The 19,856-nt window shown below is 69.9% G+C and overlaps 1 protein-coding gene across 3 annotated transcripts in view; it reads left to right on the top strand.

The window, feature by feature from the left end:
• The window catches only part of EBF4 (EBF transcription factor 4), a 66,333-nt gene that overhangs the window by 21,652 nt on the left and 24,825 nt on the right, over positions 1-19,856 (top strand). For all 3 annotated transcript variants that reach the window (XM_089777705.1, XM_089777704.1, XM_089777706.1), the window contains 3 exons: positions 944-999; positions 2,000-2,073; positions 6,423-6,491. In XM_089777705.1, coding sequence (XP_089633831.1) covers positions 944-999; positions 2,000-2,073; positions 6,423-6,491 — 199 coding nt within the window. The remainder of the gene's footprint in view (positions 1-943; positions 1,000-1,999; positions 2,074-6,422; positions 6,492-19,856) is intronic.

Raw genomic sequence — 19,856 nt, 5'->3', positions numbered from 1 at the left:
GGGCCGGCAGTGTGGGGCGGGGCAGGGCTGTCAGGGGGCAGGGCCGGCAGTGTGGGGCAGGGCAGGGCTGTCAGGGGGCAGGGCCGGCAGTGTGGGGCAGGGCAGGGCTGTCAGGGGGCAGGGCCGGCAGTGTGGGGCGGGGCAGGGCTGTCAGGGGGCAGGGCCGGCAGTGTGGGGCGGGGCAGGGCTGTCAGGGGGCAGGGCCGGCAGTGTGGGGCAGGGCAGGGCTGTCAGGGGGCAGGGCCGGCAGTGTGGGGCAGGGCAGGGCTGTCAGGGGGCAGGGCCGGCAGTGTGGGGCGGGGCAGGGCTGTCAGGAGGCAGGGCCGGCAGTGTGGGGCGGGGCAGGGCTGTCAGGGGGCAGGGCAGGGCTGTCGGGGCAGGGCCGGCAGTGTGGGGCAGGGCAGGGCTGTCAGGGGGCAGGGCAGGGCTGTCAGGGGGCAGGGCCGGCAGTGTGGGGCGGGGCAGGGCTGTCAGGGGGCAGGGCAGGGCTGTCAGGGGGCAGGGCCGGCAGTGTGGGGCAGGGCAGGGCTGTCAGGGGGCACGGCCGGCAGTGTGGGGCGGGGCAGGGCTGTCAGGAGGCAGGGCCGGCAGTGTGGGGCGGGGCAGGGCTGTCAGGGGGCAGGGCCGGCAGTGTGGGGCGGGGCAGGGCTGTCAGGGGGCACGGCCGGCAGTGTGGGGCGGGGCAGGGCTGTCAGGAGGCAGGGCCGGCAGTGTGGGGCGGGGCAGGGCTGTCAGGGGGCAGGGCCGGCAGTGTGGGGCAGGGCTGTCAGGGGGCATGGCCGGCAGTGTGGGGCGGGGCAGGGCGGTCAGGGGGCAGGGCCGGCAGTGGGGGGCAGGGCAGGGCGGTCAGGGGGCAGGGCTGGCAGTGTGGGGCAGGGTAGGTGGTGCTGGGGGTCTGTGGGGCTGCACAGGCGGGGTGAGAACGTCTCTTCTCGCCCCACAGGGCTGCGGACGGAGCAGGACGTCTACGTGCGGCTCATTGACTCCATGTCCAAGCAGGTACCGGCCTGGGGGGGAACGGGGGGGGGGGGCAGGGACAGCTCGGGGGGGGCAGGCTGGGGGCTCGGACCCCGTCACCGATCTCAGCAAGTCCGGTGCCTCCGCGGTGCCACCCAGCCCTGGCCTGGCTCTCGGCCTTCTCCGGCCCTGCCCCCCTGCACCCACCCCGTCCAGCCCGCCCCCTCCCAGCCCTGCCCCCCTGGTCCCGACCCATCCAGCCCGCCCCTCCCAGCCCTGCCCCCCTGATCCCGACCCATCCAGCCCTGCCCCCCTGATCCCGCCCCATCCAGCCCGCCCCTCCCAGCCCTGCCCCCCCTGATCCCCCCCATCCAGCCCGCCCCTCCCAGCCCTGCCCCCCTGATCCCGACCCATCCAGCCCTGCCCCCTGATCCCGACCCATCCACCTGCCCCCCTGATCCCGCCCCATCCAGCCCGCCCCTCCAGCCCTGCCCCCCTGATCCCGACCCATCCAGCCCTGCCCCCCTGATCCCGACCCATCCAGCCCGCCCCTCCCAGCCCTGCCCCCCTGATCCCGACCCATCCAGCCCTGCCCCCCTGATCCCGACCCATCCAGCCCTGCCCCCGACCTGTCCCGCCCTCCTGTTTCCACCCCATCTAGCCCACCCCTGCCCTGCCCTCCTGCCGCTGCCCCCTGCACCCAGCCCATCCACTCCCAGCCCGCCCCCACCCTGCCCCCCGATCCCGCTCTGTCCCGCCCCGCCCCCACCCCGCCCCCCGATCCCGCTCTGTCCCGCCCCGCCCCGCCCCGCCCCCACCCCCCCCCGATCCCGCTCTGTCCCGCCCCACCCCCACCCCGCCCCCCCCGATCCCGCTCTGTCCAGCCCTGCCCCCAGCCCGGCTTTCCTAAAGACGCCCCCTCCCCTGGCCCCCCGTCCCCCAACCAGCCGGGGGAGGGCCTGTGGGTGGGGGCTGGGCTGGGCTGGCCCCCCTACCGGGCAGCTCTGTCGCGGGGCTCCCCTCAGCCCTGCTCTCCCTCCAGGCCATCATCTACGAGGGGCAGGACAAGAACCCGGAGATGTGCCGCGTGCTGCTGACCCACGAGATCATGTGCAGGTGGGTGGGGGGCTCAGCCGGGGGCGCGAGTCTGTGGGTGGGTCCCCCTCCAGCCGGGTGTGTCCCCGCCCTGCCCGGGGCCCCCTGTGTCCCCGGCCCCCGCCCGTATCCCCGGCCCCCGCCCGTATCCCCGGCCCCCGCCCTGCCCGGGGCCCCCTGTGTCCCCGGCCCCCGCCCGTATCCCCGGCCCCCGCCCGTATCCCCGGCCCCCGCCCTGCCCGGGGCCCCCTGTGTCCCCGGCCCCCGCCCGTATCCCCGGCCCCCGCCCGTATCCCCGGCCCCCGCCCTGCCCGGGGCCCCTGTGTCCCCGGCCCCCGCCCGTATCCCCGGCCCCCGCCCGTATCCCCGGCCCCCGCCCTGCCCGGGGCCCCCTGTGTCCCCGGCCCCCGCCCGTATCCCCGGCCCCCGCCCGTATCCCCGGCCCCCGCCCTGCCCGGGGCCCCTGTGTCCCCGGCCCCCGCCCGTATCCCCGGCCCCCGCCCGTATCCCCGGCCCCCGCCCTGCCCGGGGCCCCCTGTGTCCCCGGCCCCCGCCCGTATCCCCGGCCCCCGCCCTGCCCGGGGCCCCTGTGTCCCCGGCCCCCGCCCGTATCCCCGGCCCCCGCCCTGCCCGGGGCCCCCTGTGTCCCCGGCCCCCGCCCGTATCCCCGGCCCCCGCCCGTATCCCCGGCCCCCGCCCTGCCCGGGGCCCCCTGTGTCCCCGGCCCCCGCCCGTATCCCCGGCCCCCGCCCGTATCCCCGGCCCCCGCCCTGCCCGGGGCCCCTGTGTCCCCGGCCCCCGCCCGTATCCCCGGCCCCCGCCCGTATCCCCGGCCCCCGCCCTGCCCGGGGCCCCCTGTGTCCCCGGCCCCCGCCCGTATCCCCGGCCCCCGCCCGTATCCCCGGCCCCCGCCCTGCCCGGGGCCCCCTGTGTCCCCGGCCCCCGCCCGTATCCCCGGCCCCCGCCCGTATCCCCGGCCCCCGCCCTGCCCGGGGCCCCTGTGTCCCCGGCCCCCGCCCGTATCCCCGGCCCCCGCCCGTATCCCCGGCCCCCGCCCTGCCCAGGGCCCCTGTGTCCCCGGCCCCCGCCCGTATCCCCGGCCCCCGCCCGTATCCCCGGCCCCCGCCCTGCCCGGGGCCCCTGTGTCCCCGGCCCCCGCCCGTATCCCCGGCCCCCGCCCGTATCCCCGGCCCCCGCCCTGCCCGGGGCCCCCTGTGTCCCCGGCCCCCGCCCGTATCCCCGGCCCCCGCCCTGCCCGGGGCCCCTGTGTCCCCGGCCCCCGCCCGTATCCCCGGCCCCCGCCCGTATCCCCGGCCCCCGCCCTGCCCGGGGCCCCTGTGTCCCCGGCCCCCGCCCGTATCCCCGGCCCCCGCCCGTATCCCCGGCCCCCGCCCTGCCCGGGGCCCCTGTGTCCCCGGCCCCCGCCCGTATCCCCGGCCCCTGCCCGTATCCCCGGCCCCCGCCCGCATCCCTGGTCCCCGTACTGCCCAGGGCCCCCTGTGTCCCCGGCCCCCTGCCCGCATCCCTGGCCCCCGTACTGCCCAGGGCCCCCTGGGTCCCCGGGCCCCACCCTGCCCAGGGCCCCTGGCCCCCTGCCCACATCCCCAGCCCTGCCCAGGGCCCCCTGTGTCCCCAGCTCCCACCCTGCCCAGCCCCCTGTATCCCTGGGCCCTGCCCTGCCAGGCCCCCCACCCTGCCCAAGGCCCATGTCCCCAGCCCCCCACTGCAGGGCTCGCCCCTGGGCACGGCCGACTGCAGGGAGCCAGACCCCCCGGCGCCCACCCCGGCACTGAGCCCCACGGCCGCCCAGGCCAGGCACCCGGGGAGGGGGCAGCCGAGCCAGGCTGGGTGCTGGGGGCCGAGGGCCCGGGCAGCGGCACACGGCGGGGGGGCCACGGGGCCGGGAGCGTCCCTCCCCCAGCTGGTCCCTGGTGCCCCATTACCGCCGCCGTGTTTACTGCTGGCGCGGTGTTTGTGGGAATTAGCGGCTGCGTCAGCGCCGCCGTCCCGGCTAATTGATCTCCAGGAGCCTCGCTAATGAGCCCGGGGCCCAGGGGACGGGGCGAGGGGCTGCTCACCCCCCCTTCTTTGTGTGCCACCGAGCCCCTGGGCCCGCTGCCGGCCGGCTACCGCCCCCTCGTGGGGCAGCCCTCCGCCCGCCCTGCCTGGGGCTCCAGCTGCAGTGGGGCCGGGCTGGGAGATGGGGGGCAGCGCTGCCCGTGGCTGCAGTGGGGCCAGGCTGGGAGATGGGGGGCAGCGCTGCCCGTGGCTGCAGTGGGGCCAGGCTGGGAGATGGGGGGCAGCGCTGCCCGTGGCTGCAGTGGGGCCAGGCTGGGAGATGGGGGGCAGCGCTGCCCGTGGCTGCAGTGGGGCCAGGCTGGGAGATGGGGGGCAGCGCTGCCCGTGGCTGCAGTGGGGCCGGGCTGGGAGATGGGGGCCAGCGCTGCCTGTGGCTGCAGTGGGGCTGGGCTAGGAGATGGGGGGCAGCGCTGCCCGTGGCTGCAGTGGGGCCGGGCTGGGAGATGGGGGCCAGCGCTGCCCGTGGCTGCAGTGGGGCCGGGCTGGGAGATGGGGAGCAGCGCTGCCCGTGGCTGCAGTGGGGCCGGGCTGGGAGATGGGGGGCAGCGCTGCCCGTGGCTGCAGTGGGGCCAGGCTGGGAGATGGGGGGCAGAACCCCCCACAAGGCAGTGGTTCCGACCCCCCGGTGAGCAGCGACCCCCCCCCCCACGTGCCCAGGGCGGGGGCGTTTAGCTAGAGGGGCCAGGGGTCTGAGCCCCCAGATGCCCAAGTGGCGTTTTGCCCCAGGTCGGGGAGGAGCCGGGTCGCCCAAGCTCCCGGCCGCGTGCTGGGCCTGGCTGGCTCCCTGCCCCCCAGGGCTCCGTGGGGTCCCCTGTCCCCAGCCAACGACACCCCGGGGCCCCTTCCTTGGGTGGGCAGGCAGGGGCTGGCTTGCTGGGCCAGTCCTGCAGCTTTGCCCCCCTGTGATTAACCCCCAGCTCCAAGCCAGGGGGTGTGATGGGCCGGGCCGGGTCTGGGCACAGCTGAGGGCGTCCGCTCAGGGCAAATTGCTCAGATTTGGGGCTCCTTACAGCCCCCAGACTGGAGACCTCCCCAACCAGGCCACACACCAGTCCCACCGAGCGCTTCAGCTGCCTGTCTGGAGCCTCACGAGCAAAACCCCTCGAACACCCCAGCAATATCCGTGCCCCAAACAGCCCCAGGACTAACAGACGGGTTGGGGGTCCTAGCACCCAAACCCACCTACCCTGAACAAGTCCTGTCCGGTTCCAAGAAACCAGCCACAGATCCCTGGACAATTTCCCCTCTGGATCTTACCCACAAATCACGCTGGGCCAATCCTGTAGCATCGAACATCTAAAGGTTTATTGCTACGAGAAAGAAAAGCCTGAGAGTGAGGCTGTTAAAGGATCCTACGTTACATGCACCGAATCTCCCAGTCCTCAGTGCAGGCTCTAGCAGAGATGTTACAGCTGCTGGTTTAAAAGTCCTTGGTGCGCATCCTATGCCAGGATGGGTTCACAGGTCTTCCCGGCTGGTGATTCCCTGCGAGGCCGCGTCTGGGATGAAGTGCTGAGCTGAGCACCAAATGGAGTCGGCCACATGGCCCCTGTATCCCTCCTTCCGGGTCTCTTCTTGGCTGCAGCAGGTCACCTGGCCCGTGGCCTGTCCCTGTGTCCCCTGCTGGCAGCCCCTAGGTATCGGTCCCCGTTCTGGAGGGGTGTCCCTGGGCTATGGAGGGCCGTTGTCCCTAGGCCGAGCTCCCTCGCCCGTTGCTCAGCCCCGCAGGGAATAGTCGGATCCGCAGAGCCCGTGCTCACAGCGTCTCCGACGTTACAGTCGCACGAGGAGCACGCCCAGAGCCAGCAGAAGAGAGGCTTTCGCTTGACCCCTCACATGGCCCCTTTGTGCCCCCCCATGGGTGCAGCAGTGACCTGCCTGCTCCCCTCAGAATCCAGTAACGTGACGGGGGCATGACAGACGCCCCCCCAGGAACCGTGCTCCTGGCCCCCCCAGGCTCAGGAAGGGCTGGGACCCCCAGGCAGCAGCCGGCTCTCTGGGGCTTCCCCATGGGTCTTGGGTCTGGCTGCTGCCCCAGGCTGGATCCCCACAGGCCCTGGCTGCGGCTCTGGGGGCAGGGCTGGTCTGGGGGGGCCTCTATGGAGGTGTCGGGGGAGGGAAAGGGCTGGGGGCAGCGTGGGGCGGGGGGGGCCTGCGGGGTTCTCAGCCTGGCTGCCCTGTACCATTGCCCCCCGCAGGAGGGGAGTGGCGGGCGCTCAGGGCAGCCCGGGCGTGGGGGGCCAGGTGTTCCCCCCTCACCCCAGCTCTTGTCTCTCCCCCGCCCGGCCCAGCCGCTGCTGTGACAAGAAGAGCTGTGGGAACCGCAACGAGACCCCGTCCGACCCCGTCATCATCGACAGGTGAGGGGCCCCGCCGACGCCCCGGCCCTCTCGGCCCCACGTGCCACGGGACCCCCAGCGCCCCCGGTCAGGGGACCCCTCCCAATGCCCCCGGCCAGGGGACCCCCCAGCGCCCCCGGTCAGGGGACCCCCCCAATACCCCCAGCCACAGGACCCCCTCCAGCGCCCCCGGCCAGGGGACCCCTCCAGCGCCCCCGGCCACGGGACCCCCCCCAGTGCCCCAACCATGGGACCCCCCCACCCCAAGTGCCCCAGCCACGGGACCCCCCAGCGCCCCCGGTCAGGGGACCCCCCCCAATGCCCCCAGCCATGGGACCCCCTCCAGCGCCCCCGGCCACGGGACCCCCCCCAGTGCCCCAACCATGGGACCCCCCCACCCCAAGTGGCCCAGCCACGGGACCCCCCAGCGCCCCCGGTCAGGGGACCCCCCCCAATGCCCCCAGCCACGGGACCCCCTCCAGCGCCCCCGGTCAGGGGACCCCCCCCCCCCATGCCCCCCAGCCATGGGACCCCCTCCAGCGCCCCCGGTCAGGGGACCCCCCATGCCCCCCAGCCATGGGACCCCCTCCAGCGCCCCCGGTCAGGGGACCCCCCCCAATGCCCCCAGCCACGGGACCCCCTCCAGCGCCCCCGGTCAGGGGACCCCCCCCATGCCCCCCAGCCATGGGACCCCCTCCAGCGCCCCCGGCCATGGGACCCCCCCCAGAACCCCCGGCCACGGGACCCCCCCCAGTGCCCCAACCACAGGACCCCCCCCACCCCAAGTGCCCCAGCCACGGGACCCCCCCAGCGCCCCCGGTCAGGGGACCCCCCCCCAGTGCCCTCAGCCACGGGACCCCCTCCAGCATCCCCAGCCACGGGACCCCCCCAGAACTCCCGGCCACGGGACCCCCCCAGAACCCCCGGCCACGGGACCCCCCCCAGTGCCCCAACCACAGGACCCCCTCTACCCCAAGTGCCCCAGCCACGGGACCCCCCCAGCGCCCCCGGCCACAGGACCCCCCCAATGTCCCCCGCCATCCCCGGGACCCCCGGCCGCGGGACTGCGGCCCCTGCCGATGGAGCTGCTCTGCCTGTTGCGAGGCAGACCCGGGCCGAGGGTTCGCACCCTGCTGGGGCAGCAGGGCCTCTGCCATGGGGCTTTCCAAAGGGGCCTGTGGGGCTCCCTGCCCCATGCACCAGCCCCCCCGGGAGGGGAGGGGGGAGCTGGCTGAGGACCCGCGCGTTGCCATGGAAACGAGCAGCTGGTCCCGGAGCTCTTGGGCTTTGTAAGCGCCTGCGGCTGAGCCGGGGTCCCTGGGTCGCCGCTGCCCTCTGCTGGGTGCGCACAGAGCTGCCCCGCTGTGTGTCATGGGCCCAGCACGGCTGGTGAGAGTCGCCCTGCCGGGGTGTGTGGAGGGGTTGAACTGTGGGTCACACGCTGGGGGCGGTGGGGCGTGGAGCGGGGCATGGCCCCTCGGGGGGAGACGGGGGGGGTGACTCCTGCCAGCTCTGGCCATGACCCACCCCTCAGCTCCGGACCTGGGAGGCGAGTCCATAATCACCCAGTTATGGGGTTTCTTGGGCTGGCTGCTGTCAGACAGGCCGTGGGCTGGACTCTGTGTGTGACTGTGCTCTGCTGGAGGGAATCAGAACTGTTGCACTGTGTGTCATAGGCCCTGTACTGCTCTAGCAGCGATTCTCCGTCTGCTGCAGCGGCAGGAGAAGCCGAGTTCCAGCCCTGCTGTTGCTGGTCAGTGCCTCCGGCGTGGGCATTGTGCCAGCGCTCGGGCTCGGCCCCGGGGGACTGTCGCCTTGTGACTATGGCTGGGGCTCCAGGGCGTGTGAAGTGTGGGGAGGGGTCAGTTCTGCGCCCCCCCCCCCCCCCCCCGTGTCTCCGCTGGGCCCATGGCTCTCCCGGCACGTTCTCCTGGGGAAGAGCCATCCCCGGCCTGCCGCCTTGCTGCCGGGGGCCTTTCCCTGCTGCGCCAACGGGCCCACCCGGGCCACGAGCCATGGGCAGGGGCTTCCGGCAGCGCGCCCCTGCGCCAACCCCCTGCCCTCTGCCGCCGGGGGCCGGGGCTGCACGCTGGCCCTGTGTGAGACAAGTGCCCCGGGGGTTGGTGCTTTCAGCAAGGCCAAGGAGACAGACGGGCCCCCGAAAATCCCCAGGCCCGGCTTGTCGGGGGGCAGGGCAGAGCTGGGGGGCAGGCCAGGGTCACAGGAAGGGCCAAAGAGCAGCAGGGAGCGTTTGCCGTCTGGCCCATGCGACCCTGCCTCCCGGGAGCAGGGTGGGGTGTGAATTCCCCCCTCAGAGCCCCCCGAGTCGCCGGCTCCTTGGGGCCCCACAGGTCCGGGAGGGGCAGGGGGCGGGGGCCCCTTGGGGATCCGGGGAGCGAGTGCCGCCCTCGGCAGCGCCAGCCCTGGGTTCCTGCCCCAGCGTGTGCCCCGGATCGGGGCCTAAAGCGGGTCTGTACGTTGGGCAAACGAGGGAGGCCCCCCCCCCCGTGCCAGCGGGCCAGACTCGCGTCCTCCCCGCCGCGGCCACCGCGAATTGGGCAGCGCCTTGTGCGTCGCCCGGCTCCCCCGGCTCCTGCCCGGACCGGTGCCACTGGGGGTCGCGGCTCGAGGGGCCTGTCGGGGCGCTGGGCCCCGGGAGTCAGAGGCGGGAGGGGAGCAGGCTTGGGGTGCGCCAAGGCCCTCGGGGCCTCTGCTGGCTCCGGCCCCGGCTCGTGGCTCCCTCCCAAGGGGTATCCCGGGGCAGGTTTGGCTGCTGAGGCCTTGGTCTCGTCGCCTGCCCGGAGCCCCCTCCGCAGCGCGTGGGAGCCAGCCGTCCCGGCTGCTTTCCTGCCCGCGGGCTCCCTGCCTGCCGCTCCCACTCCGCCCCCTGCGCGGCAGCCAGGCAGCCAGACGCGGCAGATGGCGGAAGTGACATTTGCCGCCAGCCCGCCGCTTGCACCGCAACGACAACAGATAAATAACACACAACACACAGCTGCTGCCGCGAGCCCCACGGGGACGTGCGCGAGCGTCGTGCCGGGACGCTGCCGGGCTCACCGTGCGGAGAGCAGGCGCGCTCACGGGGCACCCACCGTGCCCTCCCCGTGCGAGGGTGACATTGACGTGGTGTCCAGCCAGCCCCTCGGACACGCCACGTGCAGCCACGCCAGGCCAGGCACACACCCATGTGCGAACGCCCCTCCCCACCCAGGCTGTGCCCACGCCCCCACAGCTCCCTTTCCCAGGTGCCCAGGCTGTTTGCACACAGCTGTGCTCGTCAGCCACGCACACGTAACCAAGGGGACGTGCCACGTGTCCACTCGCAGGGCCGTGCTGGGGACTCGCAGGGCCGTGCCGGGGACTCGCCGGGCCGTGCCGGGGCCTCGCCGTGCCGTGCCGGGGCCTCGCAGGGCCGTGCCGGGGCCTCGCCGGGCCGTGCCGGGGCCTCGCCGGGCCGTGCCGGGGCCTCGCAGGGCCGTGCCGGGGCCTCGCCGGGCCGTGCCGGGGCCTCGCCGGGCCGTGCCGGGGCCTCGCCGGGCCGTGCCGGGGCCTCGCAGGGCCGTGCCGGGGCCTCGCCGGGCCGTGCCGGGGCCTCGCCGGGCCGTGCTGGGGACTCGCAGGGCCGTGCCGGGGCCTCGCCGGGCTGTGCCGGGGCCTCGCCGGGCCGTGCCGGGGCCTCGCCGGGCCGTGCCGGGGCCTCGCAGGGCCGTGCCGGGGCCTCGCTGGGCCGTGCTGGGGACTCGCCGTGCCGTGCCGGGGCCTCGCCGGGCCGTGCTGGGGCCTCGCAGGGCTGTGCTGGGGACTCGCAGGGCCGTGCCGGGGCCTTGCAGGGCTGTGCCGGGGACTCGCAGGGCTGTGCCGGGGCCTTGCAGGGCTGTGCCGGGGACTCGCAGGGCTGTGCCGGGGCCTCGCCGGGCTGTGCCGGGGCCTCGCCGGGCCGTGCCGGGGCCTCGCAGGGCTGTGCCGGGGACTCGCAGGGCCGTGCCGGGGCCTCGCCGTGCCGTGCCGGGGCCTCGCAGGGCTGTGCCGGGGACTCGCCGTGCTGTGCCGGGGACTCGCCGGGCGCGCCTGGGTCTCTGCGAAGGAGCCAGTTGCAGAGGCAGGTTTTGCCAGGCAGAGGCTTGCCCACAAGGAGCGTGGCTGCAGCTCCCCTTCCCCCGCCCACTGCCTTTTGGCCCTGCCACGGCGGGAGGAGGGGCGAAGGGCTCCGTGGCCGGCTGCGATTCCCGGGGCCGCGCGGCTGCTGGGGCAGAGATGCCCTGGGCTGAGCCCCCAGCGGCGAGTCGGGGGCCTTGCAATGTTCCACGTCTGTGTAACCCCAAGGGCCCTGGGACCACGGGCTGAAATGCAGACGCCCCGGAGGAGGCAGCAGCGCTCACGCGGGCCCTGCTCTGACACCCAGAGGATGCCGCAGAAACTGCCGCTGGCTACGGCCGCCTGGCCTCACCCCCGCCTTGCTCAGGCTGAAATTTCCTGCCGTTGGCCTCTGCCCGCGGGTGCATCTTTCTGGAAACCGTGGGTAGACGCGGTTTGGCTGGCTCGGAGTCCAATGACCAGCCCCCCGCTGAGCACACAGGCTGGGTCTGTGCCCCGTGGCAGGGGGCGGGGAGTGGCCCGGCAGGCTGGGTCTGTGGCCCCGTGGCAGGGGGCGGGGAGTGGCCCGGCAGGCTGGGTCTGTGCCCCGTGGCAGGGGGCGGGGAATGGCCCGGCAGGCTGGGTCTGTGCCCCATGGCAGGGGGCGGGGAATGGCCCGGCAGGCTGGGTCTGTGCCCCGTGGCAGGGGGCGGGGAGTGGCCCGGCAGGCTGGGTCTGTGCCCCGTGGCAGGGGGCGGGGAATGGCCCGGCAGGCTGGGTCTGTGCTCCGTGGCAGGGGGCGGGGAGTGGCCCGGCAGGCTGGGTCTGTGCCCCGTGGCAGGGGGCGGGGAATGGCCCGGCAGGCTGGGTCTGTGCCCCGTGGCAGGGGGCGGGGAATGGCCCGGCAGGCTGGGTCTGTGCCCCGTGGCAGGGGGCGGGGAGTGGCCCGGCAGGCTGGGTCTGTGCCCCATGGCAGGGGGCGGGGAGTGGCCCGGCAGGCTGGGTCTGTGGCCCCGTGGCAGGGGGCGGGGAATGGCCCGGCAGGCTGGGTCTGTGGCCCCGTGGCAGGGGGCGGGGAGTGGCCCGGCAGGCTGGGTCTGTGCCCCGTGGCAGGGGGCGGGGAGTGGCCCGGCAGGCTGGGTCTGTGCCCCGTGGCAGGGGGCGGGGAGTGGCCCGGGAAGGCCGGCTGGCTGGGTCTGTGGCCCCGTGGCAGGGGGCGGGGAGTGGCCCGGGAAGGCCGGCTGGCTGGGTCTGTGGCCCCGTGGCTGAGGGCGGGGAGTGGCCCGGCAGGCTGGGTCTGTGGCCCCGTGGCAGGGGGCGGGGAGTGGCCCGGCAGGCTGGGTCTGTGCCCCGTGGCAGGGGGCGGGGAGTGGCCCAGCAGGCTGGGTCTGTGCCCCGTGGCAGGGGGCGGGGAGTGGCCCGGCTGGCTGGGTCTGTGCCCTGTGGCAGGGGGCGGGGAGTGGCCCGGCTGGCACTGGGCCGGGGAAGCCACATTGGCAGGGCGCCCGTGCCCCTCAGCAGTGTGGGGTGCAGGGAGGAGGACTCCTGGCCCGGCGGAGGCAGCAGGCGGCCATGGCAGGACGCGAAGGAACGTGCCGCGGCCCCGGGGGCCAGGGCTCCCCGTGGGGAGACATCTGGGGGGCCTGCCAGGCAGAAAGGGAGCCAGGCAATGGCCCAGGGTGCCTGGGGGGGGCCAGCTGCCAGTCTGCGAGACGAGGTGTGATGCAGGGAGCCAGATGTGTGGCGAAGGGAAGGGAGCTCGTTAGCTAATTGCATATGCAAATCACCCCTCCCTGTCCCTTGGCACCGGGACCGAGCCATGCAGCTGCCACCACGCGGCCGGGGAGGGGAGCGGCCCCCCAGTTCCTGCACCGGGGCCTCGTCTACCCGTCCCATCGGAACAGGGGAAGCCGAGGCCAGGCTGTGCCTGGCCAATCAGGACAGAGCAGGGCCCGTGTAGTCTGGTAGCGTGTGGGTCCGAGTGTGTCTGGGTGCGTGCGTTAGCGTGTGGGAGCCTGTCTGTGCGTGTCGGGGCATAGGTGAGTGCGTGCGTTTGCATGTGTGAGCCTGTCCATGGGTGTCAGGGTATGGGTGCGTGTGTGTGTGTTAGTGTGTGTCCCTTTCCGTGTGTGTCCGGATGTATGTGCGTGTGTTAGCATGTGTGACCCTCTCCGTGTGTGTTGGGGTGTACATAAGAACGGCTGTACCGGGTCAGACCAAAGGTCCATCTAGCGCAGTAGCCTGTCTGTCAACCGTGGCCAGCACCAGGTGCCCCAGAGAGGGTGGACCGAAGACAATGATCAAGCGATTTGTCTCCTGCCATCCCTCTCCAGCCTCTGACAGACAGAGGCCAAGGACACCATTTTATCCCCTGGCTAATAGCCTTTTATGGACCTAACCTCCATGAAATTATCTAGCTTCTCTTTAAACTCTGTTCTAGTCCTAGCCTTCACCGCCTCCTCTGGCAAGGAGTTCCACAGGTTGACAACACGCTGTGTGAAGAAGAACTTTCTTTTATTAGTTTTAAACCTGCTACCCATTAATTTCATTTGGTGTCCTCTAGTTCTTCTATTATGGGAACAAGTAAATAACTTTTCTTTATGCACCCTCTCCACACCACTCATGATTTTATAGACCTCTATCATATCCCCCCTCAGTATCCTCTTTTCTAAACAGAAAAGTCCCAGTCGCTTTAACCTCTCCTCATATGGGACCCGTTCCAAACCCCGAATCATTTTAGTTGCCCTTTTCTGAACCCTTTCCAAGGGCAAAATATCTTTTTTGAGGTGAGGAGACCACATCTGTACACAGTATTCAAGATGTGGGCGTACCATAGTTTTATACAGGGGCAGTAAGATATTCTGGGTCTTATTTTCTATCCCTTTCCTAATAATTCCTAGCATCCTATTTGCCTTTTTGACCGCCGCTGCACACTGTGTGGAAGTTCTCAGAGAACTGTCCACGATAACTCCAAGATCTTTCCTGATTTGTCGTAGCCAGATTAGCCCCCATCACACTGTACGTATAGTTGGGGTTATTTTTCCCGATGTGCATTACTTTACACTTATCCACGTTACATTTCATTTGCCATTTTGTTGCCCAATCACTCAGTTTGGTGAGATCTTCTTGAAGTTCTTCACAGTCTGCTTTGGTCTTGACTATCTTGAACAGTTTAGTATCGTCTGCACTGTGTATGCACTGTGTTAGCGTGTGTGAGCCTGTCCGTGTGTGTCAGGCTGCATGTGTGTGTGTTAATGTGTGTGAATCTGCCTGTGTATCAGGGTGTATGTGCGTGTGGTAATGCGTGTGAATCTGTCTGTGTGTCAGGGTGTATGTGCGTGTGTTAGCGCGTGTGACTCTGTCCATGTGTGTCGGGGTGTATGTGCGTGTGTTAGCGCGTGTGACTCTGTACGTGTGTGTTGGGGTATATGTGCGTGTGTTAGCGTGTGTGACTCTGTACGTGTGTGTTGGGGTGTATGTGCGTGTGTTAGCGCGTGTGACTCTGTACGTGTGTGTTGAGGTGTATGTGCGTGTGTTAGCACGTGTGACTCTGTATGTGTGTGTTGGGGTGTATGTGCGTGTGTTAGCGCGTGTGACTCTGTACGTGTGTGTTGGGGTGTATGTGCGTGTGTTAGTGCGCGTGACTCTGTACGTGTGTGTTGGGGTGTATGTGCGTGTGTCAGTGCGTGTGACTCTGTACGTGTGTGTTGGGGTGTATGTGCGTGTGTCAGTGCGTGTGACTCTGTACGTGTGTGTTGGGGTGTATGTGCATGTGTTAGCGCGTGTGACTCTGTACGTGTGTGTTGGGGTGTATGTGCGTGTGTCAGTGCGTGTGACTCTGTACGTGTGTGTTGGGGTGTATGTGCATGTGTTAGCGCGTGTGACTCTGTACGTGTGTGTTGGGGTGTATGTGCGTGTGTTAGCGCGTGTGACTGTACATGTGTGTTGGGGTGTATGTGCGTGTGTTAGCGTGTGTGACTCTGTATGTGTGTGTTGGGGTGTATGTGCGTGTGTTAGCGTGTGTGACTCTGTATGTGTGTGTTGGGGTGTATGTGCGTGTGTTAGCGTGTGTGACTCTGTCCGTGTGTGTTGGGGGTGGTACCAACCGGTCACATGGGGTCAGACCGAGGGTGCGTCCAGCCCATGCCCACTGTGCCGGGTGCCCTGGCGGAAGAGGCGACCGGGTGAGGAGAACACCCCGCCCCGTCGCTCCTGCCAGTCGGGGGGTAACCGGGGGCTCCCCTCTGGTCTCTCGCCTCTGCCCCACAGAGGAGCCCGGGCACCTGGGGCTGGGCCTTGCAGCGCCCAGTGGAGTTGGACAGGCACCTTGGCCACTGCCCGCCTGGCTCCCTTCCAGCCGCACGGCCCCAGGCTGCCCGGTCCTTGGTCTGTCCGAGGGCGTCAGCCTGTCGCTGTTACAGCACTTCCCCGTCGTGGAACGAGGCGTACAGCTAGTTCCGATAGGAAGGCTAGTCCGAACTAGCTAGTCCGTGCCGCGTGTAGCCGCGTGTAGCCGCGTGTAGCCGCGGGCACGCAGTCCGAACTAGCTAGTCCGTGCCGCGTGTAGCCGCGTGTAGCCGCGTGTAGCCGCAGGCACGCAGTCCGAACTAGCCGGCATTTAAAAATGGCGGCGCCCGGCTTCATGCAAATTAAGCCCGGGAAATTCAAATCCCAGGCTTCATTTGCAACTCCGAATGACTACATTACCCCGCTAGTTGGAACTAGGGGGGTAGTGTAGACAGACCCCCAGTCTGTATGCTAGCATGTGTGTGTCTTGGCGGTTGTGAGCACACGTGGTAGTGTGTGTGCTAGCGTGTGGGGGGCAGTTGTGAGCACACGTTTTAGTGTGTGTGCTAGCGTGTGTGGGCAGTTGTGAGCACATGTGTTAGTGTGCGTGTGCACTGTCCCAATGCCCGGCGTGTTCCTGCCTGTGTGCTGGGCGCTGGGAGGGGGAAGAGCCCCCCTGGGCTTTGTGTGCCTCGGTGCCTGTGCCATGTGCGGTTGAGGCCGGAGAGCAAAGGCCCTGACGGGGAAAGACTCAAACCCCTCCCGGCCCGTGGCAGGCCATTGTGTGCCACGGCCCTTCGCGCCCCTCTGGCCCCAGTGCGGGCAGCATGCCGGGGGCAGGGCGCTCCGTCCCCCTGTCCCTACACAACCCTGTTTGTCTGTCCCTCTCTGCTGCCGGGAGGGGGTGCAGGCCGCTCCAGGGGAGCCCCCGGGTAAGAGCGATGGGGTGCGAGCCCAGGGCCCCGCCTTGCTGCCAGCGGAGTGTCCTCGCCCCCAGCGCGGCCCACGGAGCCCATCCTGCCTGGTTCTGGGGGCAGGCCGGGCCGGGCAGCGGGGGGGCTGGCTGGGGAATCGGGGCTCTGCTGCTCACAGCCTCCTGCCTGCAGGACCCGCCGGAAGGCGCGCGCTCTGGGGAGGAGTCAAGGAGCCGGGCCCGTGGCAGCTGGGGCGGGGGCTCCGTGCCAGGAGGTGTCCGCCCCCGGGACACTGGCCCGCTCCTGGCCGGAGAGCGGGAGGGCAGAGCCAGGCCGGCCCGCGCTGGCCGGGTGCTGTGCCCCATGCGGAGGGGGGAGCGGTCCCGGGCCGGGCCCAGCTGAGGAACGCTGCAGGGGCCGGAGGGCCCCCCCCCTACAGGAAGGGTCCAGGCCCCCCCCCACAGGAAGGACGTGGGCGCACTGGAGAGGGGCCGGGGGGGGGGCGATGAAAGGGGGCTGGAGAGCACGACCTACGAGGGGGCTGAGGGGCTGGGGCTTGTTCCGTCTGCAGAAGGGAAGAGCGAGGGGGGATTGGGGAGCAGCCGGCAGCTCCCTGCAGGGGGGTTCCCAAGAGGCTGGCGAGAGGCTGTTCTCAGGGGGGCGGATGCAGAACGAGGAGCAATGGGCTCAGGTTGCGGGGGGGAGGTCCAGGTCGGACATTAGGCGGGGGGGGGGAGCCCTGGGCTGGTTCCCTAGGGAGGGGGGGATTCTCCATCCCTAGAAGGTTTCAGTCCCAGCTGGACCAAGGCTTGGCCGGGCTGATGGAGTCGGGCTGGTCCTGCCTTGGGCAGGGGGCTGGACACCCTGACTCCTGAGGTCCCTTCTGCTCTGGCTCTGGGCCAGCTTTGTCCTCGAGGGAGGCCTGGCCGCGCCTTGCGTGGTCCCTGCCCCTTGGGTTACAGTCGCGCCTGTCTCCTCCCGTCGGGCCGTAGCTTCCCCCTCTGCAGAGCTGGCAGCTGCCCGGCCCTGCGCGGCAACTCTGACCGGCCCCCCCGCGCCCTCGAATCACGAGGGAGAACAGCCTCTCCCTCCCGAGTTCCTTGGGGGCGTGGGTGGGGGACGGGTCCGTGCATGAAGGACTTAGTGAAGGAATGAGCCATGTGGGTCGTTTATGGGTTGTGGCCTCTTCTCTGTAGTGGCAAGGAGTTCCACAGATCAGGGCCAGGTCTATAAAATCATGGCTGGAGTGGAGAACGTGAATAAGGAAAAGTTATTTACTTGTTCCCTTAACACATGAACGAGGGGCCACCAAAGGAAATGAAGAGGTACTAGGTTTAAAACAATCAAAAGGAAGGTTTCCTTCATGCAGTGCACAGTCAACCTGTGGAACTCCTTGCCAGGGGATGTTGTGAAGAACAGGACTTTAACAGGGTTAGAAAAGAACTGAGACTCCCCTGTCGGCCAAGAACCCGGCTGTGACTCCCCTGTCAGCCAGGTGCCCGACTATGACTCCCCCACCGACTTAGGGCCCCACGGGATTTCCAAGGCAACCAGAGGGCAAGTGCTTGGGCTTCAGGAAGGTCTCTCTCCCTGTGTCCAATCGTAGCCCCCTCCCCTGCACCCGGCTCCAGCCCCTAAGCTCCATGGCTAAGAGCCTGGCCCCGCCCTCAGCCTCACACCATAGGGCTCTGGGCCTCCTCTGGCCACTGGCCCCTCTGGGGTGTCTGAGTCACTGCCTAGGGGAAGCTGGGGAGCCTGTTCCTCCTTCCCCCTGCACGCCGCCCAGCGTTGTGTGGAAGCCAGGCACTGGGGCAGCCACCCAGGAGAGATTCCGGTGCTGCCCCACGGATTGGCAGAGCGCCCCCAGCCAGCAGCAGCCAGCAGCCTGTTTCTCCTGGTGGTGCACATCCACACATGCCTCCGTGCACACAACAACATTTCTTCCGCACTTGAATGGAAAACCTTGGCCCCCACCTGCACCAAAGCCCGGGGGAGCAGGGAGCTCTGCAGGGACCCCCCAGCTGGGCCGCCCCCGCTCTCAAGGCGAGGCAAAGCCCCAGCGAAGGGCGTCGCGCTGTGAACCGGGGGCAGCAGGAACCGCCGGCGGAGAGCGGGACGAAAGGCCAAGTCCACCCGGCGCCCCGGAAAGGCCCCTTCGGATAAAGTGAGGCCCCTTCCCCCCCGGGTTTCCCATCGTTCCCTCCAGCATGGGGGTGGCCTGTCTCCTTCCAGCGACTCTCCACGGCCCCGCCCTGCCTTCCTGCCCCGCAGCAGCCCGTCCTTGCCCAGGTCAGCTGGGGGGCCAGGCTCCCCCTCCCCGGGCGCCCCGCTCCCGCGTCCCCTGGCGCCCAGCCCCACTGGTTTAGAGAGCCCGGTAAGTGCCCTATCAACATGTTAATCAAATTACTTAGGAGCTAAAATTGACGCTTTTCATTAATTATACAAGATTATTCTAATTGCCAATTCAAATTTATGCGCTCGGAACAGAAGGTGTTCGGCAGCGTGGCTGGGAATTTGCATATTAAATGGGGAGCGTGGTGCATTAGGGATGCTAATGTATGCGCATTGTCTTTATTTTTAACTCCCGGGCCCATATGCGCGGCTGCCGCGCTCCGAGGTGAAGAAGTCCGACGTCGGCTTCTTATTATTTCCCCCGTTCTCCTCTTAGTCAAAGTCGGGGGTGCCGGAGGGGGGTGGGAGCAGCCGTGGGGGGGGTCAGTGGGGGCTCGGGGCTCACTTGTTTGCTGTCAATCTCGGCTCCTTCCTGGGGTGGGGGGAGCGGTTCTCCCCCCCTTTTCCATGTTCCTTCCTTTCTGTGATTACCACCTGGGATGGAGGCCGGGCTGCCGCGTCCCGAGGCCCCGTCTCTCGGCCTCTCGCCCCTCTGCTCTCGGCGACGAGCCCCGCGGCAGGGCCGGCCCTGAGGCTGGCTCCCTTGGCCGGCGCGAGCCACACGCGGGTTTTCCTTTTCCTTTCCTCCCCGCGACTCCCTGCCGCAGCTCTGTGCGGGTCGTGCGCCGAGCCGGACGGGCTGCCTGCTCCGGGGAGGCCTCGCCCGGGCCCTGCCGCTGTCGGGGTGAGCAGCGCAAGCGGGGCGCGGCTGGGTAGGAGGGCACTTGCAGCCCCGGGAGAGGCCGTCTGCGTGCGGTTAAGACGGGGCAGAGCTGAGCCAGCCACTGCAAAGGGAACGGCACGGTGCAGTCCGGCACCTGTTAGCGTAGACACGGCGTTAAAACATCAGAACGGCCAGGCTGGGTCGGACCAAGAGTCCATCCGGCCCAGGGTCCTGTCTGCCCACAGCGACCAACGCCCGGGCCCCAGAGAGAGGGAACCGAACAGGGAACCATCACGTGATCCCTCCCCTGTTGCTCATTCCCGTCCCTGAAAAAACAGAGGCCAGGCACACCTCCCTGCCCAGCCTGGCTAACGGCCATCGATGGGCCTAACCTCCATGGATTTATCTGGCTCTTTGTAAAGTCCTGGTCTTCACAGCATCCTGTGGCAAGGAGTTCCACAGATTGTGCGCTGCATGGAGAAAAACTTCCTTTGGTTTGTTTTAAACCTGGTGCCCCCTAGTTCGCGTGTTATGGGGTTCTGGAGCATGCCCTAAGGGTTCTGGACCATCGCACTCCTCCTCCCCGGGCAACGGGTCTCCATCACGTGGGGCTGGCGGTGCAGGGCGTTGGCTTTGTCTGAGCTCAGTGCAGTGGGGGCCCTTTGGCACAGTGCGGGGCAGCGCCGCTCTGCACAGCTCTGTGCTGGCCGGGAACAGCGCCCCCGGGGCAGGACGCCACCTGGCCCAGGAGACATTGACACCTGCAGGGGCTTGGGAGAGGAGCCGGGGCCCAGCGGGGGTGAGGGGCTGGGTTCTGCGCCGGGCCATGACTCCGGAGGCAGGTTAAATGTCCCAGACAGGATCCCTGCGCCTGCTCTGCCCTTAGCGGCTGGTGCCTTCCCGTAGGCCCAGCCCAGGCCCCCAGCCCCGAGGGAGATGGAGAAGTGTCAGGCCCTGGCCCCCCCCAAGCTTTGGGTCTCCCCCGAGCCGTGGGTCAGCGAGGCGGCTGAGCTGCCTGGTACCTTCTGCAGACCCAGTCCAGGTGTGCGCCGGTGC

Source organism: Pelodiscus sinensis, chromosome 4, assembly GCF_052426305.1.
Source record: "Pelodiscus sinensis isolate ZL-2025 chromosome 4, ASM5242630v1, whole genome shotgun sequence".
Taxonomy (NCBI): domain Eukaryota; kingdom Metazoa; phylum Chordata; order Testudines; family Trionychidae; genus Pelodiscus; species Pelodiscus sinensis.
Note: the sequence above shows the minus strand (reverse complement) of the source record. Positions and strands in the feature narration are given on the sequence as shown.